The 18,591-nt window shown below is 51.1% G+C and overlaps 1 protein-coding gene across 1 annotated transcript in view; it reads right to left on the reverse strand.

Annotated features, from left to right (window-relative positions):
• The window catches only part of pkhd1l1.1 (PKHD1 like 1, tandem duplicate 1), a 154,967-nt gene that overhangs the window by 49,664 nt on the left and 86,712 nt on the right, over positions 1–18,591 (reverse strand). The window contains exons 45-55 of the mRNA XM_072247945.1: positions 17,450–17,529; positions 16,054–16,183; positions 15,416–15,545; positions 14,374–14,612; positions 13,912–14,048; positions 12,497–13,520; positions 11,340–11,531; positions 8,509–8,660; positions 7,203–7,365; positions 4,323–4,470; positions 379–467 (exon numbers count right to left, since the gene is read on the reverse strand). Coding sequence (XP_072104046.1) covers positions 379–467; positions 4,323–4,470; positions 7,203–7,365; positions 8,509–8,660; positions 11,340–11,531; positions 12,497–13,520; positions 13,912–14,048; positions 14,374–14,612; positions 15,416–15,545; positions 16,054–16,183; positions 17,450–17,529 — 2,484 coding nt within the window. The remainder of the gene's footprint in view (positions 1–378; positions 468–4,322; positions 4,471–7,202; positions 7,366–8,508; positions 8,661–11,339; positions 11,532–12,496; positions 13,521–13,911; positions 14,049–14,373; positions 14,613–15,415; positions 15,546–16,053; positions 16,184–17,449; positions 17,530–18,591) is intronic.

The following is an 18,591-nucleotide window of genomic DNA, read 5'->3' on the forward strand; positions in this document are numbered from 1 at the left end:
ACATAACTTTTCACACCTTCTTGGATAAGATAATGGATGGGAAAGGATCGGAGGGCTTCTGGCCAAACACGGGCAAATGCCACCAGCTTAGATGGGCACCCTGGTTGATACAGTTGGGCCACAGCACGTGTTTCCCTGCTGCATTTCTCCTTGGTGCTATGAGATTAAATTTTTCAAAACCTACCTCATCCTTTACACAGAGCCTACATCTGATCTGATCTTACTATCCTCAAACAGTCTCTCAGATGTGTGTGCAAACGATAGTGTTAATGCCTCCTCATCCCTGGGATCTCCTTAAACCATGAAGATTCTGACATTAGAAGGCCATTGCCAGTGAGCTCCATCGCGGGAAATCGCTTTGACCAGCTTGGATCGTACCTTGGGCTATGACCACACTGTCACCTTCTCTGGGAACTGTGAAGTTGTTTTCCGGAGAGGATTCCCAGAAGGAGTTGTTCGACCACAGACTGCAAAGGAGAAATTTTGGGAGTCAGTGATATACACAAGAGGTAAATGAGAGGTCGATTTCAGATGCAGAAGGAACGATTCACTTACAACCAAGGGAGCCATGGAGTGGATTCTCAGGGTGATCGGTGGATGCCTTTACCATAGCGAGGGTCAAAGGGAATCAGAAGCACAAGGACGAGTAGTGTACAGAGAACAACTGGGGGGTTTGGGAGGGGTGGACTGGAGAAAGGTGGGAATAGTGGGTGGGAAGGAGGTGTGGGGGAGGGTGAAAGGACATGGGGGAGCTAGAGGGTTGGGAGAGTGAGGGAGAGATCCATAGTTATGGGGAAGGGTGGGTGGGCTGGCAGGCAGAAGCCAGACCACAGGGGAGGTAGAAAGACTCATGCATTGGTTAGGACCTATTAGGAATTCTAAAAGAGCTGGCAAAGTAAGGTCAGGCCAAATACCCCGTGTTGTTGTGCACCTTGAGTTCTGTGTGACGGCTAACAAGAAATGGTGCCTAGTTGGGCAGAGCTGATGTCCAAAGGGACGTGCTTGTGTCTGTACAGACGGGCACTGAGTGGTTACAAATGCAGGTGGTATGTTGCCTTAATTCTGAGGAGAAGAGCAGAGGTTTCTCCTGGGCCTTGATGAGGCCCCGTCAGGATGAAGAGAATTTTCGTCTCCTCGTGTAAGACTGGTAGGTTTTCCACATGGAAAACCCACCCTTTCCACATGAGGCTGGGACTGTGTTCTCTGGAGTTTGGAAAATTATTTTTAGGGTCTAAAATGGGAAGGATGCTGCCCCAGGCAGCTATTTGCATATTCTTCCTGTGACTGGGTGAGAGGCAGAAATTTAAAGGAGATTCACGAGACAAGATGGTGTCAGTGACCAACGGTGACATTTTTCAGACACCTCACAAAGTTACTAGAATCTGTAAAATATATACTTCTTTTGAACTGCAATCGCTGCAGTCTGCAGCCTATAATTTCCCTTTTAAGGATGTTCACTTGAACTGACTAAACAATCTGGTGCTTTTGTGATCTCCCAGGGGATTTGGCGAACTAGACTCTCAAGAGTGCAGGTCTGGTCAGGGTGGACATTACCAGGGGTGGAGTTTGTGTCAAGGCTTGATGGCAGGAGGTATCATCAGCAGCAGGCAGAGGTGACCCTTCAGATAGTTAACGGACCCTCCTTCTCCATTTCTTCTTTTACTTCTTCTTCCAAATATGATTCTTCTCCTACTGGAACCTGTGACTTACATTTTGATGGCGTACTTTCGGGCCGTTTGAGTGATCTGGTGCTTCGCTGTCTCTGAGGGAGTGTGGTGAGCTTTCGAGCGGAGTGTGCGAGCCCATGACAGACTCCATTTCTTGCTGATCTCGCCGATTAAAGCGTTGAACAAGATTAAAATCAAGGAGCATAAGAGCAGACGGTGAGTGGGTGTTCAGCTCAGCCTGCCTGCGTTTGACTGGTCTCTCACTCTCCTTCTCACTTGATACTGCTGGAGTCTTGGGTCTTGGACAAGGTTTAATCGATGTATCCACATGGTTTGTGGACTGGACACTGCAGTTCATGTTATATGTGTTTCTGGTCTCTGGTTACCCCTTTTATTTGTTGCTATTTTGTGCAATTTTGATCAGGGCAGATTGGCTCTGCACCCTGCAGTCAATGAACGACACACGATAAATTGAAATGAACTGAACTAAACCAAACACTCAGACAGTTTCAATGGCTCTGTGATTTGAAATGTAATACTCTGTGTTTTTTGCTTATTTCTTGACACTTGCATGATTTGTTCTTTTTCTTAACGTGTTTTGGGTGTTTGACGTTTCCTTTGAACGGGTTCCATGGTGTTTCTTTGTTTTGTGACTGCCTGCAGGAAGACAAATCTCAGGGTTGTATATTGCATACATACTTTGATAATAAATGTACTTTGAACTTTGGTAGACGAACTTGTGGTCAGCGCCATTACTCTGCGCTGATTAAAGTGTCGTGCAAGATTAAAATCATCAAGGATGAAAGCAGAAAATGAAGAGGTATTCAGTGCCTTCTGCCTGCATTTACCGGTGTCCTTCTCTTCTCCCTACTACCATTAGGCAGGAGTTACAGGTATCTTGGGTCGCGTGCCGCCAGGTTTGGGAGCCGTTGTTACCCTGCAGACATCGGGTTCCTGGATGGGTTTCACTCCCCTCAGCGCCGAACGGGCTCTGCAGCTGTGGACTCACTTCTGCAATTCTGCAGTTCATGCTCATTGTGTTTTTGTTTCATTTGCTTTTGCTATTTGCGCAGTTTGATCAAGGTGTCAAGTCAGCGGGTGAAAGATGAACCACTGTTCTGTTCACCACCCTGCGAGGTTTTCACACGTCAGTGCTGAACTGCCTCTGATTCTGTGCAGTCCCTGCGGTTCATATTCTATGTGTTACTTGTTTGCACAATGTGTTCTTTTTTTAATCACATTTGGTGTCTGGTGGTGCGTGTGTGTTTGTTTGTTTTAGATAGGTTATATTGTGTTTCTTTGTATTGTGACTGCCTGCAAGAGGACATATCTCAAGTTGTATACTGTATACATACTTAGATAACAGATGTACCTCGAACTTTTGCTTTTGCACAGAGAGTGGAACAGGCTGTCAGGGGAGTTGGTGGAAGTAGAGACAACAGTAACATCTCAGAGTCACTGAGACAGGCACGTGACAGGTAAGGAATGGAGGGATGTAGACCATGAGACTAGTTTGATTTGGCACAGAGTGATGGGTGAAAGGGCCTGTGTCTTTGTGGTATTGATTTGTGTTGGTTTTGGATGTGGGGAGGATGTTTCCTATAGTGGAGGAGTCTTGGAACAGAGGCTACAGCCACAGAGTAGAAAGATGTCTCTTTAGATCATAGATGAGGAAGAATTCCTTTAGCCAGTGGGTAGTGAATCTGTGGAATTCATTGCTACTGGTGGCTCTGGAGGCCAAGTCATTGGGTATATTTAAAGCGGAGGTTGATGGGTTTTGGATTAGTAAGAGCATCAAAGGTTATGGAGAGAATTGGGTTGGAAGGGATAATAAATCAGCCATAATGGAATGGTGTAGCTGACTCACAGAACATAGAAATTTAAAGCACATTACAGGCCCTTCAGCCCACAATGTTGTGCCAACCATGTAACCTACTATAGAGGCTGCCTAGAATTTCCCTAGCTCATAGCCCTCTATATTTCTAAGCTCCATGTACCTATCTAAGAGGCCCTTAAAAGACCCTATTGTATCCGCCTCCACCACTGTTGCCAGCAGTGCATTCCACGCACTCACCACTTACCCCTGACATCCTCTCGGTACCTATTTAACTTAATGGGTCGAATGGCCTAATCCTGCTCCTATGTCTTCTAATCTTATGACAAAGATGAAGATCAGATCTTTCACTCAGGGCGTGTTGAACCTTAGAAATGCTCCAGCCCCAGGAGGGTATGGAGGCTGATAGATCTCTCCACAAAGGATCTCGAGACAGACTCAAAGGGTCGGCTCCTGCTTCTTCATGAAACTTTCCATACAGATGAGCAGGTTCAGATCCTCTCTCACAGCTCCAGTGACCTGACTGTGTGGAGTATGCACGTCCTCCCTGTGACCAAGTGGGCTTCCGTATCACACAGGTGTGTGGGACTGGCGGGTTAACCTAGTGCCCCCAGTGTGTAGGTGAGGGGGAGAATATTGGGGGAGTTGGCTGGAATGCTGAGAGAACAGGTTACAGGGAGATGTTAATTGGGGAACGGGTTTGATGTGGGCCAGCACAAACTAAAGCAGCTGAAGGGCCTCCCCTATACTGAACATATAGCCAGCATGAGGTGAAATGGGCCAGTCCACACGTGCCACTCCTGTAGGTGAACCGCTGTTACCTGTATTGGGAAGCTGAGCTGACGAAGGGCGGCAGAGTAGACTGGGGAGGAGACGAGCAGTTCTGGTAAAAGCAGCGGAAGACACGGAGGTGAACGTTTACATCGACCATGGTCGGGTCCAGACTTGGATAATGAGGGGCACCTTTCCCTGAAACTGGAACAGTAAATTCTGTTAATAGCTGCTGCGCTCTAGCTTGACAATGGCCAAGAGGAATAAAATAAAATCAGAAATAAAACTCATTTGTAAATGCTGAAGTATACATTTTCTTACCATTAAGCAAAGCTGTTTCTAAGTTGAAAGGCGTGCAGAGGAGATAGAGGAGGAGGATGTTGCTGGGACTCAAGAGACTGAGTTATGGAGAGAGGTTGGGCAAGTTGGGAGTTTTCTTTCAGGAGAATGAAGAGTGATCTTTTCAAGCTACATAAAATTTTGAAGGGCATAGATAGGAGGAAGGTACAGACTGTTGTCCAGGACTTTGGGGGGGGGGGGCAGAATCAAGAAGTAGAGAGCACAGATTTAAGTTGTGAGGGAGGAGATGTAAAATTACCTGACTGCCAAACTTTTTCCACCCAGAGAGTGGTCAGTAAGTGGAAGTGGTTGAGGCAGGTATATTAACAACTTTTAAAAGATACTTGGACAGGTTCGAGGATAGAAAAGGCTTCGAGGGATATTGGCTAAACGGGAATAAATGGGAATCTTGGTCGCATGGATAAGTTGGGCTGAAGGGCTGGTTTCCATGCAGAGTGACATCTAATGACTGGTGCTTTCCTTTTCTCTCCAGTCCTGATGAAGGGTCTCGGCTCGAAACGTCAACCGTACTCTTTTCCATAGATGCTGCCTGGCCTGCTGAGTTCCTCCAGCATTTTGTGTGCGCTGCTTTCAAATGGAATCAACTTTTAGTTGCAGTACCACTAATGTTCCCAAGGTGGCAACAACGAGCCACTGTATAGGTGGGTGAGCAGCAAACTTCCTCTCCTGATACAGTATCAGGCCAGGATACAGTTCCAAAATAGAGGACAGAAGGTTACTCCCAGTGAAGTAAGTCACATCTGGGGGCTATCAGTGATCTGAAACTCAGACACATACACTATGCCTAGAGCAGGTCACTGACTGGGAATCACTTGTCTGCCAACACCCCAGGTCTCTCCACCAGTCAGGAGTATGATGGAGATAAATATTGAAAGACCTAGAGAAAGTGGACATAGAGGGGATGTTTCCTATAGGAGGGGAGACTTGGAATGGAGGACACACTCTCAGAGTACAAGACTGTCTCTTCGGAACAGAGGTGAGGAGGAATTTCTTTAGCCAGAGGGAGGTGAATTTGTGGAATTCATTGCTACAAACGGCTGTGGAGGCTGTCATAGGGTATATTTGAAGTGGAAGTTGATGGGTTTTTGATTAGTAAGGGTGTCAAAGGTTACAGGGAGAAGGCAGGAGAATGGGGTTGAGTGGGATAGTAAATCAGCAAATGATGGAATTGCGGAGACTCAATGGGCTGAATGGCCTAATTCTGCTCCTATGTCTTATGGAACAGGCTCCACTTGCTTAAGCTCTTTCAATGCCAACCGGGACAAAGCAGCCCACTCGCTCTGCACCCCAGCCACCCTCTTGAACACTCACTCCCTCTACGACCAGCACACGGTGTGCACCAACTACAAGGCACAATGCTGTTACTCGGCAAACTACTCTGACAGTACCTGCCAAACCAGAAGGACAAAGTGTAAAGGAACACTTCTCCTGCAGATCCCCCAGATCTAGCACCCTGACAGAATTACATCAGCAATCCTTCATAATCCCTGGGTGTAAACCCTCCTTAACAGTTCTGTGGGAGACCTTCACCAGGACTGCAGACTTCTCAGTGAGGTAGTGAATGAACTGATCTCTCCGTTCTGCCACAAAAGTTAAACAGATGGGTGTCTTGACTGTGGTTACCAAGGAGACATTAGGATAGAGTTGGATTACATTGGCCTGCTAAAGCACTGAATGGAAGATATTTCAGAACTCAGCAGAGGGCCAACAGAGTAATAGAACACGGTGGCAGGGACCATTAAAACTGACTGTAAACCCTTCTGTAGATATGTGAAAAGATTACTGAGGAAAAATTAATGTCAACCATGGGGGGGGGGGACCTTTGGATGGAGAAGAAAGTGATTGACAGACAATTGAACAAATGGTTCACTCAGTCATCAGAAAGGTCACAGTAACCTCCCAGGAATGACAGTAAGATGAAGGAGCTGAGTGAAATCAGTATTAGTAGGAAGAGCTGTTAGGGAGAGTAATGGATTGAAAAATAAATCCCAGGGCTGGGCAGTCCGCATCCCAGGAAGTGTAGGAAGACAATCCCGGAAAGAGTGCTGGTCACTTTCCAACATTCTTTGGATCTGGGATGAGTTCCAGTGGATTGGAGGATAGCTAATGTAACCCTAATGTTTTAAAAAGGGAGTTACTGCTGAGTTAGCCTGACCTCCGTCATGGGGAAATGCTCCCGTTCAGTTTGAATGCTGCAAACGGAGAATGGTGGCAGGATCTGAGTCAGCGTGGATTTAGGAAAAGGAAATCAAACCCTAATGCTTGAATTGGGTCGCCCCTCCCCTGGGAGTCACTCCTGCTGCATCCACCCCCCACCCGTCAACCTGGGAGTCACTTCCATCCACCACCTTCACCTTTCAACCTGTGGCTCATCCACAATCAACCCCCCACCATTACACGGGGGTGGGGGTGTTGCCTTCACTCCCACCCTCCATCCCATTCTTTATCCCAAAACTGAGGTGCTCTGTGTCATCCACTGCAGCCCTCTGTCTCGGCAGCCTCCTCCAGTCCCATTGAGCCCCCAGGCCAGTGGAAGCCTGGAGCATGTGTAACCATGCCGACTTACTTACCCAGGTAGTACAAGGTCCTGTTGCCTGCGTCAAAGTACCAGTCACCATTCTGGTTGTGGGCCCACCCCAGGGGTTGGAGGGAGGCGGTCCGTTGTAGATCTGTCACCTGGACATGGTCGGGGTGTTGTGTCAGGTTGTGGGATATTACAACATGGTCACTGTCCTGTAAAACATCACGGGCAAAGCTTAGTGTGGCCAGAATATGTGACCAGTCTCCTTACCCAGGACTGGACATGCGACTGCTCTCCCACCCGGGACTGGTCACGTGACCCCGCCTCCCACCCGGGGCTGGTCACGTGACCCTGCCTCCCAATGACCGGGCCTCCCACCCAGGACTGGTCACGTGACCCAGCCTCCCACCCGGGACTGGTTACGTGACCTGGCCTCCCACCTGGGACTGGACAAGTGACCTGCCCTCCCATATGATCTAGTTTCTACTATTTCCCCTTGCCCAGAGGGGAGGGACCATGCTGAGGATGATGGCTGGGGACTGGGATAAGGAGCCTGTTTTTGGGCTCCTCAGTTGCAGGAAGTGATGTCTTGATGCACTTGGAAATGGAAGTGCTTAGAGTGTTGGAACGTTTCCCTGGTGCTGCATCAGCCGAGCTCTCGACTACTGGGAAGTATTGTTTCTCCTCTTCTCCTCTCCCTCTGTCCTCCACTGACTTCTCCTGTGATCAAGTTTCCAAAACTTCTCTGACCCATTCTGTCAGAAGGTAACACAGAAACAGACCCTTTGGCCCATCAAGTTCATGCCGACCAATAACTCATTTACAAAACTCTCATGTTATTCTCTCCACATTCCCAACAACTACCCCCTGCCACGGAGCCACACATGAGGGGCAATTAACCCAGCAACCCATGTGTCTTTGGGAGGTGGGAGGAACCTGGAGCACCTGGGGGAAACTGACGTAGTCATGGGGAGAACATGCAGACTCCACACAGACAGCATGGTAACTCAGGAAATAAGTTCAGCCACAACAGAGTGTTCCTGGAAGGAACCAAAACGATATCAGTCTGGACCTATCTGTCCTTCTCAAGCTCCTGCCACAACTTCTGACTCCTTCCCATCAGTCCCGGGCTATACTTGCCGGCTGGTGACCCAGGTCCCATCCCATCCTATTCTACCTCATTCCCTCAGCTCCAGGCTGGAGCGGGACGTGAAGCCCTGACCTTGTTGACCAAGCCAACCCCTAGTCTCCCTGCACCCTCCCCACCTCTTTGTCCTGCTTGAGCCTAGGCCTAACCCCGAACCCAGGCAATGTGTCCCATTTACACCAGGTCCCTTACAACGTCCTGCCAGTACCATGAAATGATAAAAGGTGGCCCTGTAGGAGATCTCCGTGATGTGATCCATGTCCTTGAAGTGCCAATTAACAGTCTGATTGTTAGGTATGAGGGCCATCCAGCCTGGTCCATGGTTTAGCCTTTCATGCCAAAAGGAGAGACTGCTGCTTCCTGTGTGAACACACATCAAAACATGTCAGGCTATCATTTGGTTTAACCATGCAAAACAGTTGAATCCTCCTCTCTTCCACTGACAACTTCTTTTCCAGCTACAATGCTCTGTAAAGCAGCAATTTAGAAGCCTCACTTTGCGATGGCTTTCAGTAACTAGAGGATATTCTACCTGGGCAGTGTACAACATGCTTCCTTAAGGCTATTGTAGCCAGGGGAGGTAGTGTGAATAAGCTCCTGTGATCAATTAAATGCTCCTGATGGTGTGTGTCTCAAATCGCCTCTGTCAACTGGCTCCTAGCCTTCACGTGTGGCTTAGCTACTAAGCCCGGCAGAACCGTTTCTACGGAGAGGAGAAGGGGCAAAGGTGGGTGACTGGCACCTTAAAACCAGTTGCTACGGGCAGATGGGGCTTATTGTCCGTAGTTGGCAGCTCATCCAAGAGAAGGGAATCTCTGATCCCTGTCCTCTGCTACCTTGCGGCTATACCCACTCATGGGGAGGGCTTCGGGTGCAGACCCTGAGGAAAAATCCTGAGCTGAAGACAGTCCTACACTGAGTTCAACGCTGACTGGCAACTCCTGCAATGCCAGTGGTGCCAAACTGCATCGGTGCCTGCTGTTCCTTTGGATTCATCAGCTGCTTGGAGAGGGGGAGCTGCTACATGGGCACCAGCATATCATGTGGACAGCTGGGATGGAGTATCCATGGGCAGCCCTGACCAGTGGAGGAGAAGTCTACAACAGAATGACATCGAGGAGATCCTCAAGAGCAGGTGGCATCCATCATTAAAGACCCCACCGTCTGGGACTTGCCTTCATGTTACTACCAGCAGGGAGATGGTACGGAGGCCTGAAGGTCCATGCCGAGCTTTTTAGAAAGTTTCCTCCCCTCCGTCATCAGATTTCTGATCAACCCATGAACACTACCTCCTCATTTGTCTTTTGCACTCTTTACATATTTTTCTAATTTATAGCAAAATTTATGTCTTGCTCCGTATTCTGCTGCAAAACAACACATTTCATGACTGATGTCAGGTGATAATAAAGATGATACTGATTCACTGAATTCTCCATTTTTCAGGTAAACTGCTACCACTCCATCACTTTTCTCTCTCCTCTTGATTCACCCAGTTCCTCCTACACTCACCCCAGTTTCCCATCACCCGGTTTCTTCCCCCTTCACCTCTCACCTTGCAACCTCTGTCACTCCTCCTTCCTGCAGCTGCCCATCCTGCCTTGTCAGCTCACATGCCAGCTCTCTCTCACCTCTTTAAACTGGCTACTTCCCTCTACCTTTCAATGCAGATAAAATGTCTAAACCTGGTCTATCAACTGTCCCCTTCCCTTTACAGACGCTGCCTGACCTACTGATCCTTCCAGCAGTGTGCTCATTGGCAACAGCTCATATAGTGCCCGACTATGAAACACCTTTCAAAGCAATTTCCAATATAAGCAACTGTGAGATACGAGGTGGTGATAAAACCCTAATCGTGTTTCTGATGGAGGAGGAAGGAGCATCAGAAATTTGTGACATTCAGAATAAAACAATTCTATAAAGATACACACTCATCAGAGTCAGGGTATCTTCCCAAGCAAATTTCCCAAAACCTTGTTGAGTTCACCAGTTGTATACTCTGCAGGCTTTAGCAGGAGGCCACCGGCTTGGAAGGTTGTGCTTTCCATGCAAGGAGCTAGATGGAGAAGGATGATGCCTGTGAGTCTAACCTTTCCTTATCCTATCGGAGACTCTAGTCTGCTGGCAGGTCCCATCACTCCACCAGTACTCATTCCACCGACTGGGGAGGTTAACATGCTGGGAACGGCCCTCGTAGAGCCTCTTCCACTCATTCTACCACAACCCTCTCCCATCCTCTCTCTTACTAAAAAACAACCTGCATCTCATTCTTTTGAGAAAAGGAGGCCAAGAGACGACTTGATAGGGGCGCACGAGATGATAAGAGGCGTGGATCGAGTGGAAGCCAGAGAGGGTGGAAATGGCTTATATCAGGGGGGCATACTTCTAAGGAGATTGGAAAGTATAGGGGGATGCTGGAGGTAAGTTTTGGTTTTCTCACACAGAGAGTGGTGAGCACATGGGATTCCTGCCAGCTGTGGTGTAAAAAGAAATACAATAGGGGGACTTGAGAGAATCTTTTATAGGCACATGGATGATAGAAAAATGGAGGATCATGGTGGAGGGAAGGGTTAGATTGATTTTAGGTTTAAAGGTCAGTGCAACATTGTGGATCTAAGGTCCTGTACTGTGCTGTAGGGCTCCTTGTTCTTTTTCAGTGTTGACACACGTGTGTGAACCTGATACTCGGACACTCTCTCTCTATCTTCCTATCTCCCTCCCTCTCTCCAGATGCTGAGAGTTTGTGTTTTTATTTCAGCTGCTCTATTTCTGATTCCTCATTCTGCTCAGTTTGCACAGGGCTCTGAGCCACGTTCAACAGAACTGGTCAGGGGACAAGTCCATACGATAGTTATAATCCTATCTAGGCCATCTTCTCCGGCAGCTGCAGCCACGTAGATTCCTCATGCTCTCACCCTGGGGAAGTGCCTGAACACCAAACCGCTCCACTCAAACCCGCCTGAGCACACTGCTCTTCACCTGAGAGTAACTGATATGTTGGTGGAGGAGGGGGTGAAAGGGAGAGAGTGGGAGGGGGCGTACCGTAAGCGTTGGACAGGATGAGCTGACGCCCCCACAGGGCAGATGGAGAGGGGCTGTGAATAGAGACATGATGAAAGCTGACAGTGGAGTCGCACACAACACCCGGAAATTGCTGGCTCCATTCTTCTGACTGCTGGCACCGTGCAGGGTCCAATAACCGACTGTAAGGAACCACCTTGTACCCAGCACCACCTGCAAAAGCAGCCCGAGTTATAGTTAACGCATCCCGCTGTGCGGTATTCCCTCGGTACTGTCCCGCCTACTGTGTCCCGTTCCCTCGGTACCGTCCCTCCCGCCGTGTGGTGTTCCCTCCCACCATGCGCTGTTCCCTCGGTACCGTCCCTCCCACGGTATGGTGTTCCTTCGGCGCCGTCCCTCCCGCTGTGCGGCGTTCCCTCGGTACTGCCCCGCCTACCGTGTGGTGTTCCCTCGGCCCCGTCCCTCCCGCCGTCACCAGTAACATTCAGGGGCAATATTCCCCAGTGAACGGGGATGTGAGAATTACTCCCAGTAGGAGGGGTTGAGGGAAAGTCCAGTGATGGAGCATATGGGGTAGCTTGATAGACCTACAAGGCAGGGACATTATCTTGGTGCCCACCCCCCACTCAACATGGTTTCTGTATGTTCTTCCAACATCAGTTACAGTGAGTAGGTAACTACAGTCATTTCAAACCTCCTCCCACCCCGAGGCATTCTCGAGTTCACAAGTGCCCTCCCATCTCCCTGCCCCTTTTCCACACTACCCACCCTGTTCCCTTTTCCAACCATCTTCTCTCCGGGTCCCCATTTACCTCCCACTCCTTGCCCCCATGTCGTTGAGCTCCCCTCGTCACTTCTCCCGTCTCACTGACCTCCCTTTCCTTCACCCACCACCTTTCCTTCCAGTAACCCTCCCATCTCCCTCTCCCCATCTCCCAGTTCTGACGCGCTCTGCCGCTCAGTTTCCAAACTCCTCCCACTGTTCGAACCCCACCCTCCTGTCCACTCCACTCATCACCCACTCAACCTCTTCCTCCTAATGGGAACCCCCACTGCCCTTTTCCTCATCCTGGGTAACCAGTCACCCAGTCCCACCACCTTCTCCGCAGGGTCACCATCCTGCCGGTTAGAACCATTCCCTTCCCCTCCCCAACACCCAGTTCCACCTCTCTTCTCACCTGCAAGGGAGCCATCGGTGTCATGCAGCACAATCTCATGCTCCAAGTGGAAGGCGGCCTTGTTGGAGACATTGGAGTAGTGGACTCGATTGAACCTGACACTCCAGCCCCCGCAGCCCTTTCTGCAGCTCCCAGTGATAGATGCCAGCCCCAGAGCCGCGCAGCCAGGCTGGTCAAAGTTCACCAAGCGGAGCCCATCCACGGTCAGCCCCTCGTCCAGGGGCAGGAGCAGGCCAGTGCGTGTGCAGAGCCGGGGGTCCAGACCCCGGGCATGACCCACCACAGTGAGGTTGCTGAGCAGGGCCCCTGCAGCCAGGCCCCAACCACCGACGTGGGCCCTCAGCACCCGGCGGATGTCCACTCCCACCTCCTCGTTGTTGACCAGCAGGAAGTCGTGGAACTGGAGGGCCCCTGCCTCCGTCCACTCGGCCCCCTTCCTGCAGTTCCAGACAGTGAGAGAGTAAAAGGCCGCCGGCTGGGAGTTCCCGCCCGAGCACCTGCCCTCCCTGTTCGGGTGATAGGCCGGGAATATCCAGAGACCGTACCAGCCCTGGGAATGGACCGAGTTGTTGAGGAAAAGCCCGAGGGGGAGGCTACGCGGGCACAGGTTCTGGTCCCACGAGGCCCCATCTGGGTGCTCTAGCAGCCGGTACCAGAAGCCAAAGTGGGTGCCACCCACCGCGGTGTTGCCCTGCAGGGTGTTGCTGGGGTGGGTCACCCAGAAGGCGGCCGGGGTGAGGTCGTCGTTCAGCAGGCTGGTGCTCTGGCGCACCCGCACGGCCAAGTTGTGGCGCAACACGTTGTCCTGCTCCACTCCATCGTCCAGGAAGAAGGCCCCTCCCTTCACGTTGAAGGCCACAGTGTCCTCCACCAGCAGCTGGTGCGTGCCATGGATGGTGACGGCGCGGTTAAAGGTCTGGTGGATCGAGCAGCCTCGCATGTACGAGCCGAAGGACAGGTCCCCCAACAGGTGCCAGTGGACGGGATAACGGCCCACGCGGAAGGCCTGTCCAGCATGGTACACCTGGGGAGGGGACAGAAGGGTAGGGATGGAGGGGAGGGGAAGGGGAAAAGTTCTGTTACGTGTATGATTCAAAAATCTCAGATAACCAGTTTTTCCAGTTTGGAATGGGGGATTGGTGACTGAACGAGGCAGGGTTGGTGTTGTATGGTGTGGACACGATTGACTGTGAGGATGGGGAAGGAGGGTGAGGAGAGATAGTGTGGGGTAAATTAGGGGATGGAGGGAAAGATGGGATAGCGTGGGGTGAGTTGGGTGGGGTAGGATAGGGTGAGGACGGATGAGGAGGGCGAGGTAGGATAGGGTGAGGGTGGAGTAGGCTGGGAGTGGAGGTTGAGATATGATACAATGGGTTGATGTGGACAGGAGAGGTGGGGAGATTAGGGTGAATTACCTCAACGTATTCTATCCGGCCCTGCACCAGCCCCTGGTCAGGATGTGGGGAGTGGAACATGATGCAGCCTCCATACTCGTCGCTTCCGATTTCCTCTCCCAGCCGCCCCTGGAAGCAGGTCTGGGTGGTAAACTCACCTGCAGAGAGAGAGGTGGGCCTTAGAGTGGTGGGAGAGTGTGTGTGTGAGTGAGAGAGAGAGTGTGCGTGCGTGTGCTTGTGTGCGGGTGTGTTTGTGTGTGTGTGTGTGTGTGTGTGTGTGTGTGTCTGTCTGTGGGATTTGGTGTGGGCAGGCTGGATTGGGTCAGGTAGGTTGGGGGAGGCTTTGCAGTGGGGGGATGGGAACTAACGTTCAGATTTCTCCCCCCATGGGCTGAGGGGGTGTGATGTGTGAACACTCCCTCACCCACTCTACCATGCTGCCCAGCAAGATGACATCCCCCCATGTTGGGACTCCCTCCGTACCAGTGTCAAACCCGTCCGGACACCGCTCGATGCGGTCATTCCACTCCACGTTGTTGGAGCCTCTCACCACCACGTTCCGAGTCAGCAGCCCCACCTCAGCCCGAGCCTCCAGCACAGTCCCAGGGAGGGGCAGCACTGTGCCCAGGTGTCTGTATCTCAGCCCCTCCGTCAGGTACAGAGTCCGCCCGTCCATTGACACGTTCCCGACCGTTCTCTGCTCGCTCTCGCCCTGGCTGTGTCTGCAGATTGAAAGGTGGGGTTAAAGGTTGTAAATGTGGGGAGGGGAGGTGGAGGGTGAGGGGTGGAAGGAGGTGGAGGGTTGGGAGTGGGGTGGGGTAGAGGTTGATGTAACCCAGGAGTCACAGCCGCACTTCAAGGTCTCAGTACAAGTGAACATCTTCTTGTATTGAAACATTGGAACAAGCAGAACCAAGCTCCTCCCAGTGACACTCCCTCAGTACTGTCCATCCCACAGTGTGACACTCCCTCAGTACTGTCCATCCCTCAGTGTGACACTCCCTCAGTACCGTCCCTCCCACGGTGTGGCACTCCCTCAGTACCGTCCATCCCACAGTGTGACACTCCCTCAGTACCGTCCGTCCCACGGTGTGACACTCCCTCAGTACCGTCCATCCCACGGTGTGACACTCCCTCAGTACCGTCCGTCCCACAGCGTGACACTCCCTCAGTACCGTCCGTCCCACAGCGTGACAGTCCCTCAGTACCGTCCGTCCCACAGTGTGACAGTCCCTCAGTACCGTCCGTCCCACAGTGTGACACTCCCTCAGTACCGTCCATCCCACAGTGTGACACTCCCTCAATACTGTCCATCCATAGTGTTATGCTCTCTTAATTTTGGTCCTCCCTGAGTTTGATGCTCCCTCCGTACCACCCGTCCTACAGTGCAACAGATTCCCTCATTTCAGCCTATGAGGTCCCAGTGGTGGGCTGAGGTCCAGCTCTGGACCTTGGTGACCCTGACGAGGTTTCACATGTCCTGCCCAGCCTTAGCTACCCAAGTACAACAACACCATGGACTTACCTGTTTCCAGTTGTTGCAATGACAATCTGGTCCCCTGCCTGCCAGCTCACAGGTTTCTGTAGTGTTATTGTTGAAGTGCCCGCCTCTGCTGTCTCAGACAGGTGAGTCCACGTTACAGGGACTGGCTGACCTGAACGAGGAGAATGGGAAGCACAGCAGTCAGAAGAGCAAATCCAAAACCTACAAGTGTGTACGGACATCCCCTCAAAGGATTGGGATAGATGCCATCTAAAGGACGAACTTACATTCCTTATACCTACATATTTCTGTGGGAATGAACTGTTCTGAATTTCTGAGGATGTCCTTTACCTGCACTGCATTTCTCTGAAACTGTAATATTCTATTCTGCATTCTGTTTTCTTTTTACTATCTTGATGTAATTACGTTTGGCATGATCTGTTTGGATGGCACCAAAGCAAAAGCTGCTCACTGTATCTCAGCGCAATATACCAATTCCAGACAAATTTCGCAGTGTCCCACTTGGTCACCTCTCTGAGAGGTCTTCACTCTAGGTTTGAATATCGTTCTGTAAAGGGCCCTGTGATGTTTAATTGGGGTTAGGGTTCTGCTGGGGTGCAGGGTGTTCACTGGAGTGTATTGTGGAAGCTGCTGTGTGCACTCATCTCCTGCAGGCTTACCGTGGAGCTCCAGTGTGCCCTCTCGAACAGCCAGCGTCTTGGATCCGTACAGGGGCAATTCCCTGGAGCGCAGGTGGCCGTGAAGGGTGATGGTGGCTTTGTGTTGGAAAGGAGTGGAACTTGTTCCCACCTAGCCCAGGAAAAAAGGGGGAAATAGTTTAATTGATGAGCACACCCCCACCTGTCGCTCAGTATCTCAGGCAGGGATACTGGGGACAACTCTCCTGTGGCTGGACTCCCAAATGTGTGTCCCGAAGGGGGGACCAGTAGAATCCCCTTGATTTGTCCGGGAGCTTTTACTTTCCATCTCTTGGAGTGTAGGACCTGAGAGCATGGGCCTGTGTCTAGAACCTTCCAGCAGATCGGAATGTAACGGTGTGATAAAGTGACTGCGGAGACATTCGGACTGAGCCACAGCTGAGGGGATGTTCATTCCGTCTCCACACAGCAATCCGTGGTGACCAGACCCACCCCCACTTGGTCTGACTGCATGTTCCCACTGGTCTGGCACCCGTGGTCAGCAGATGGCCAGACAGAGTGAGAGCCTCTTTGTACTGCGATTGCCCGTGACTCAAGCCACTTCAGCAGAGAAACTGGGAGCCACAACGGTGGTGGTGGTGGTGATGTTGTGTGAGGTGGAGCTTCCAGGTTCCTGCAATGGACCACTCACACCGAGATAAGTCCTTTCATCCGGACGGGGGAGCACCCAGGATTTCCCTCCTTGGTGAGGGGGAATCCTCAGGTTGTTCCACCTTGGTGGCTGCAAGTCTTGACCAAGTAGATTCAGGGCTAATGTCCGTGCATTGCTGCAGATGAGGGAGTCAGGAAATGAAGCCCAGCAGTCGTCATGGTCACTGAGTTGGTGAAGGGCGGAATGGCCTCCCTTGGCGTTCACCTGCTCCAGCTCAAGGCTCTTCGAGAGTGCTGGGCTGGTGCATCCAGCTGGGTGCATTCCTGATGTGCCGTCACACGACAGAAGAGTTCCCAATCTTTAACTGTTTCTCCCTCCACACGCACTGTCTGTCCTGCTGGGTGTTTCCAACATTTTCTGTTTTCAATTTATCTGCAAGTTTTAATTGATTTACATCCTATTGGTTGGGAATACGTCCATCTCTGTGATGGACAACCCAATTAGCCAGCAGTGAATCAGAGGACCCGCAGTCAGGAGGAAGTCACAGCCACTTGGCCAGGAGGAGCACCTACACCAGTCGCAGATCTCTCTTCACATTGCGCACATGCTTTACCCTGTATCACTGAGCCGTGGATCTGAGTTCTCCCAATCCCCCCAGTATCCTGACACCTTCCTTCCCCAGTACCCTGAAACCATGCTGTCCCCAGTACCCTGACACCATTCTCCTCCAATACTCTGACACCATCCTCCCGCAACCTGCATTACCTGGAGTAGCCCACCGTCCGTGATCAGAATGTTCTCGGCCTGGAATTCAATGTCGACCTCATCGAAGATGAGAGAACCACCTGCAAACAGGTTAAGGGCAATGATCTCAGTGATCTCTAACCTCCTCCACAGCCCCACCCTCCTGCCCGCACACAGCCTCTTTGAGTAAATACACAGGAGAGGGGGTGGTGGTGGCAGAAGATGGAGACACACACCAACATGGAGCAGAAGGCCAAGTCCACCTGTCCTGGTGTGGTCTTGTACAGTGTGCTTTTCTGAGGACACACACACACACACACACACACACAGGTGCTGGGGGAACTCGCAGGCCAGTCAGCATCCATGGAGGAAAACCAGCAGTTGATGCTCTGGGCTGAGACTGGAAAGGAAGAGTGGTTGAAATAGAGGGCTATGGGTAACCCTGGGTAATTTCTAAGGTAAGGACATGTTCGGCACAGCTTTGTGGGCCGAAGGGCCTGTATTGTGCTGTAGGTTTTCTATGTTTCTATGAATTTAGAACATAAAGGTGTGGAGGAATGGGGGAAGGGGAATGAAAGGGAATGATGTGGGAAGCTCGAAGGTGACAGGTGGATGAGCCAGAGGATTGAAGAAGGAATCTGATAAGAGAGAACAGAAGACCTTGGAATAAGGGGAAGGAGGTGGGGAACTAGAGGGAAGTGACAGGCAAGTCATGAGGATGGAGAGGGGAAGAGAAAGGGTGAGAGGGCTACTGGAATGATGGAAAACAAAAGGGTGTGTGTGCGTGTGTGTGTGTGTGTGTGGAAAACAGAGGGGAGTGGTTACTGGAAGCAGACAAATCAATGTTCATGCTGTCAGGTTGAGATCAGCGAGACAGAATATGAAGTGTTGCTCCTCCGGCCTGTCTCTGGGCTCACCATGGCCGTGGACAAACGTGTTAGTGTGGGAATGGGAAGTGGTCTCCTGGAGATCCTGCCTTTTGCAGTGGGTAGAGTGAAGGGACTTGGCAAAGCAGTCCCCCAGTGCTCCAGCATTCTGTGTGTGTCGCTCCACTGTCGAAATACACGTGATTCAAGGGTCTGTGCCTGTTTTAGGAGCTCCTGCCAAATGGTACACGGGAGTCTGGGCAGCTTCAAATGACTCCGGTAGGCCCCTGAGTTGCC

This window comes from Mobula birostris, chromosome 1 (assembly GCF_030028105.1).
Source record: "Mobula birostris isolate sMobBir1 chromosome 1, sMobBir1.hap1, whole genome shotgun sequence".
Classification (NCBI taxonomy): domain Eukaryota; kingdom Metazoa; phylum Chordata; class Chondrichthyes; order Myliobatiformes; family Myliobatidae; genus Mobula; species Mobula birostris.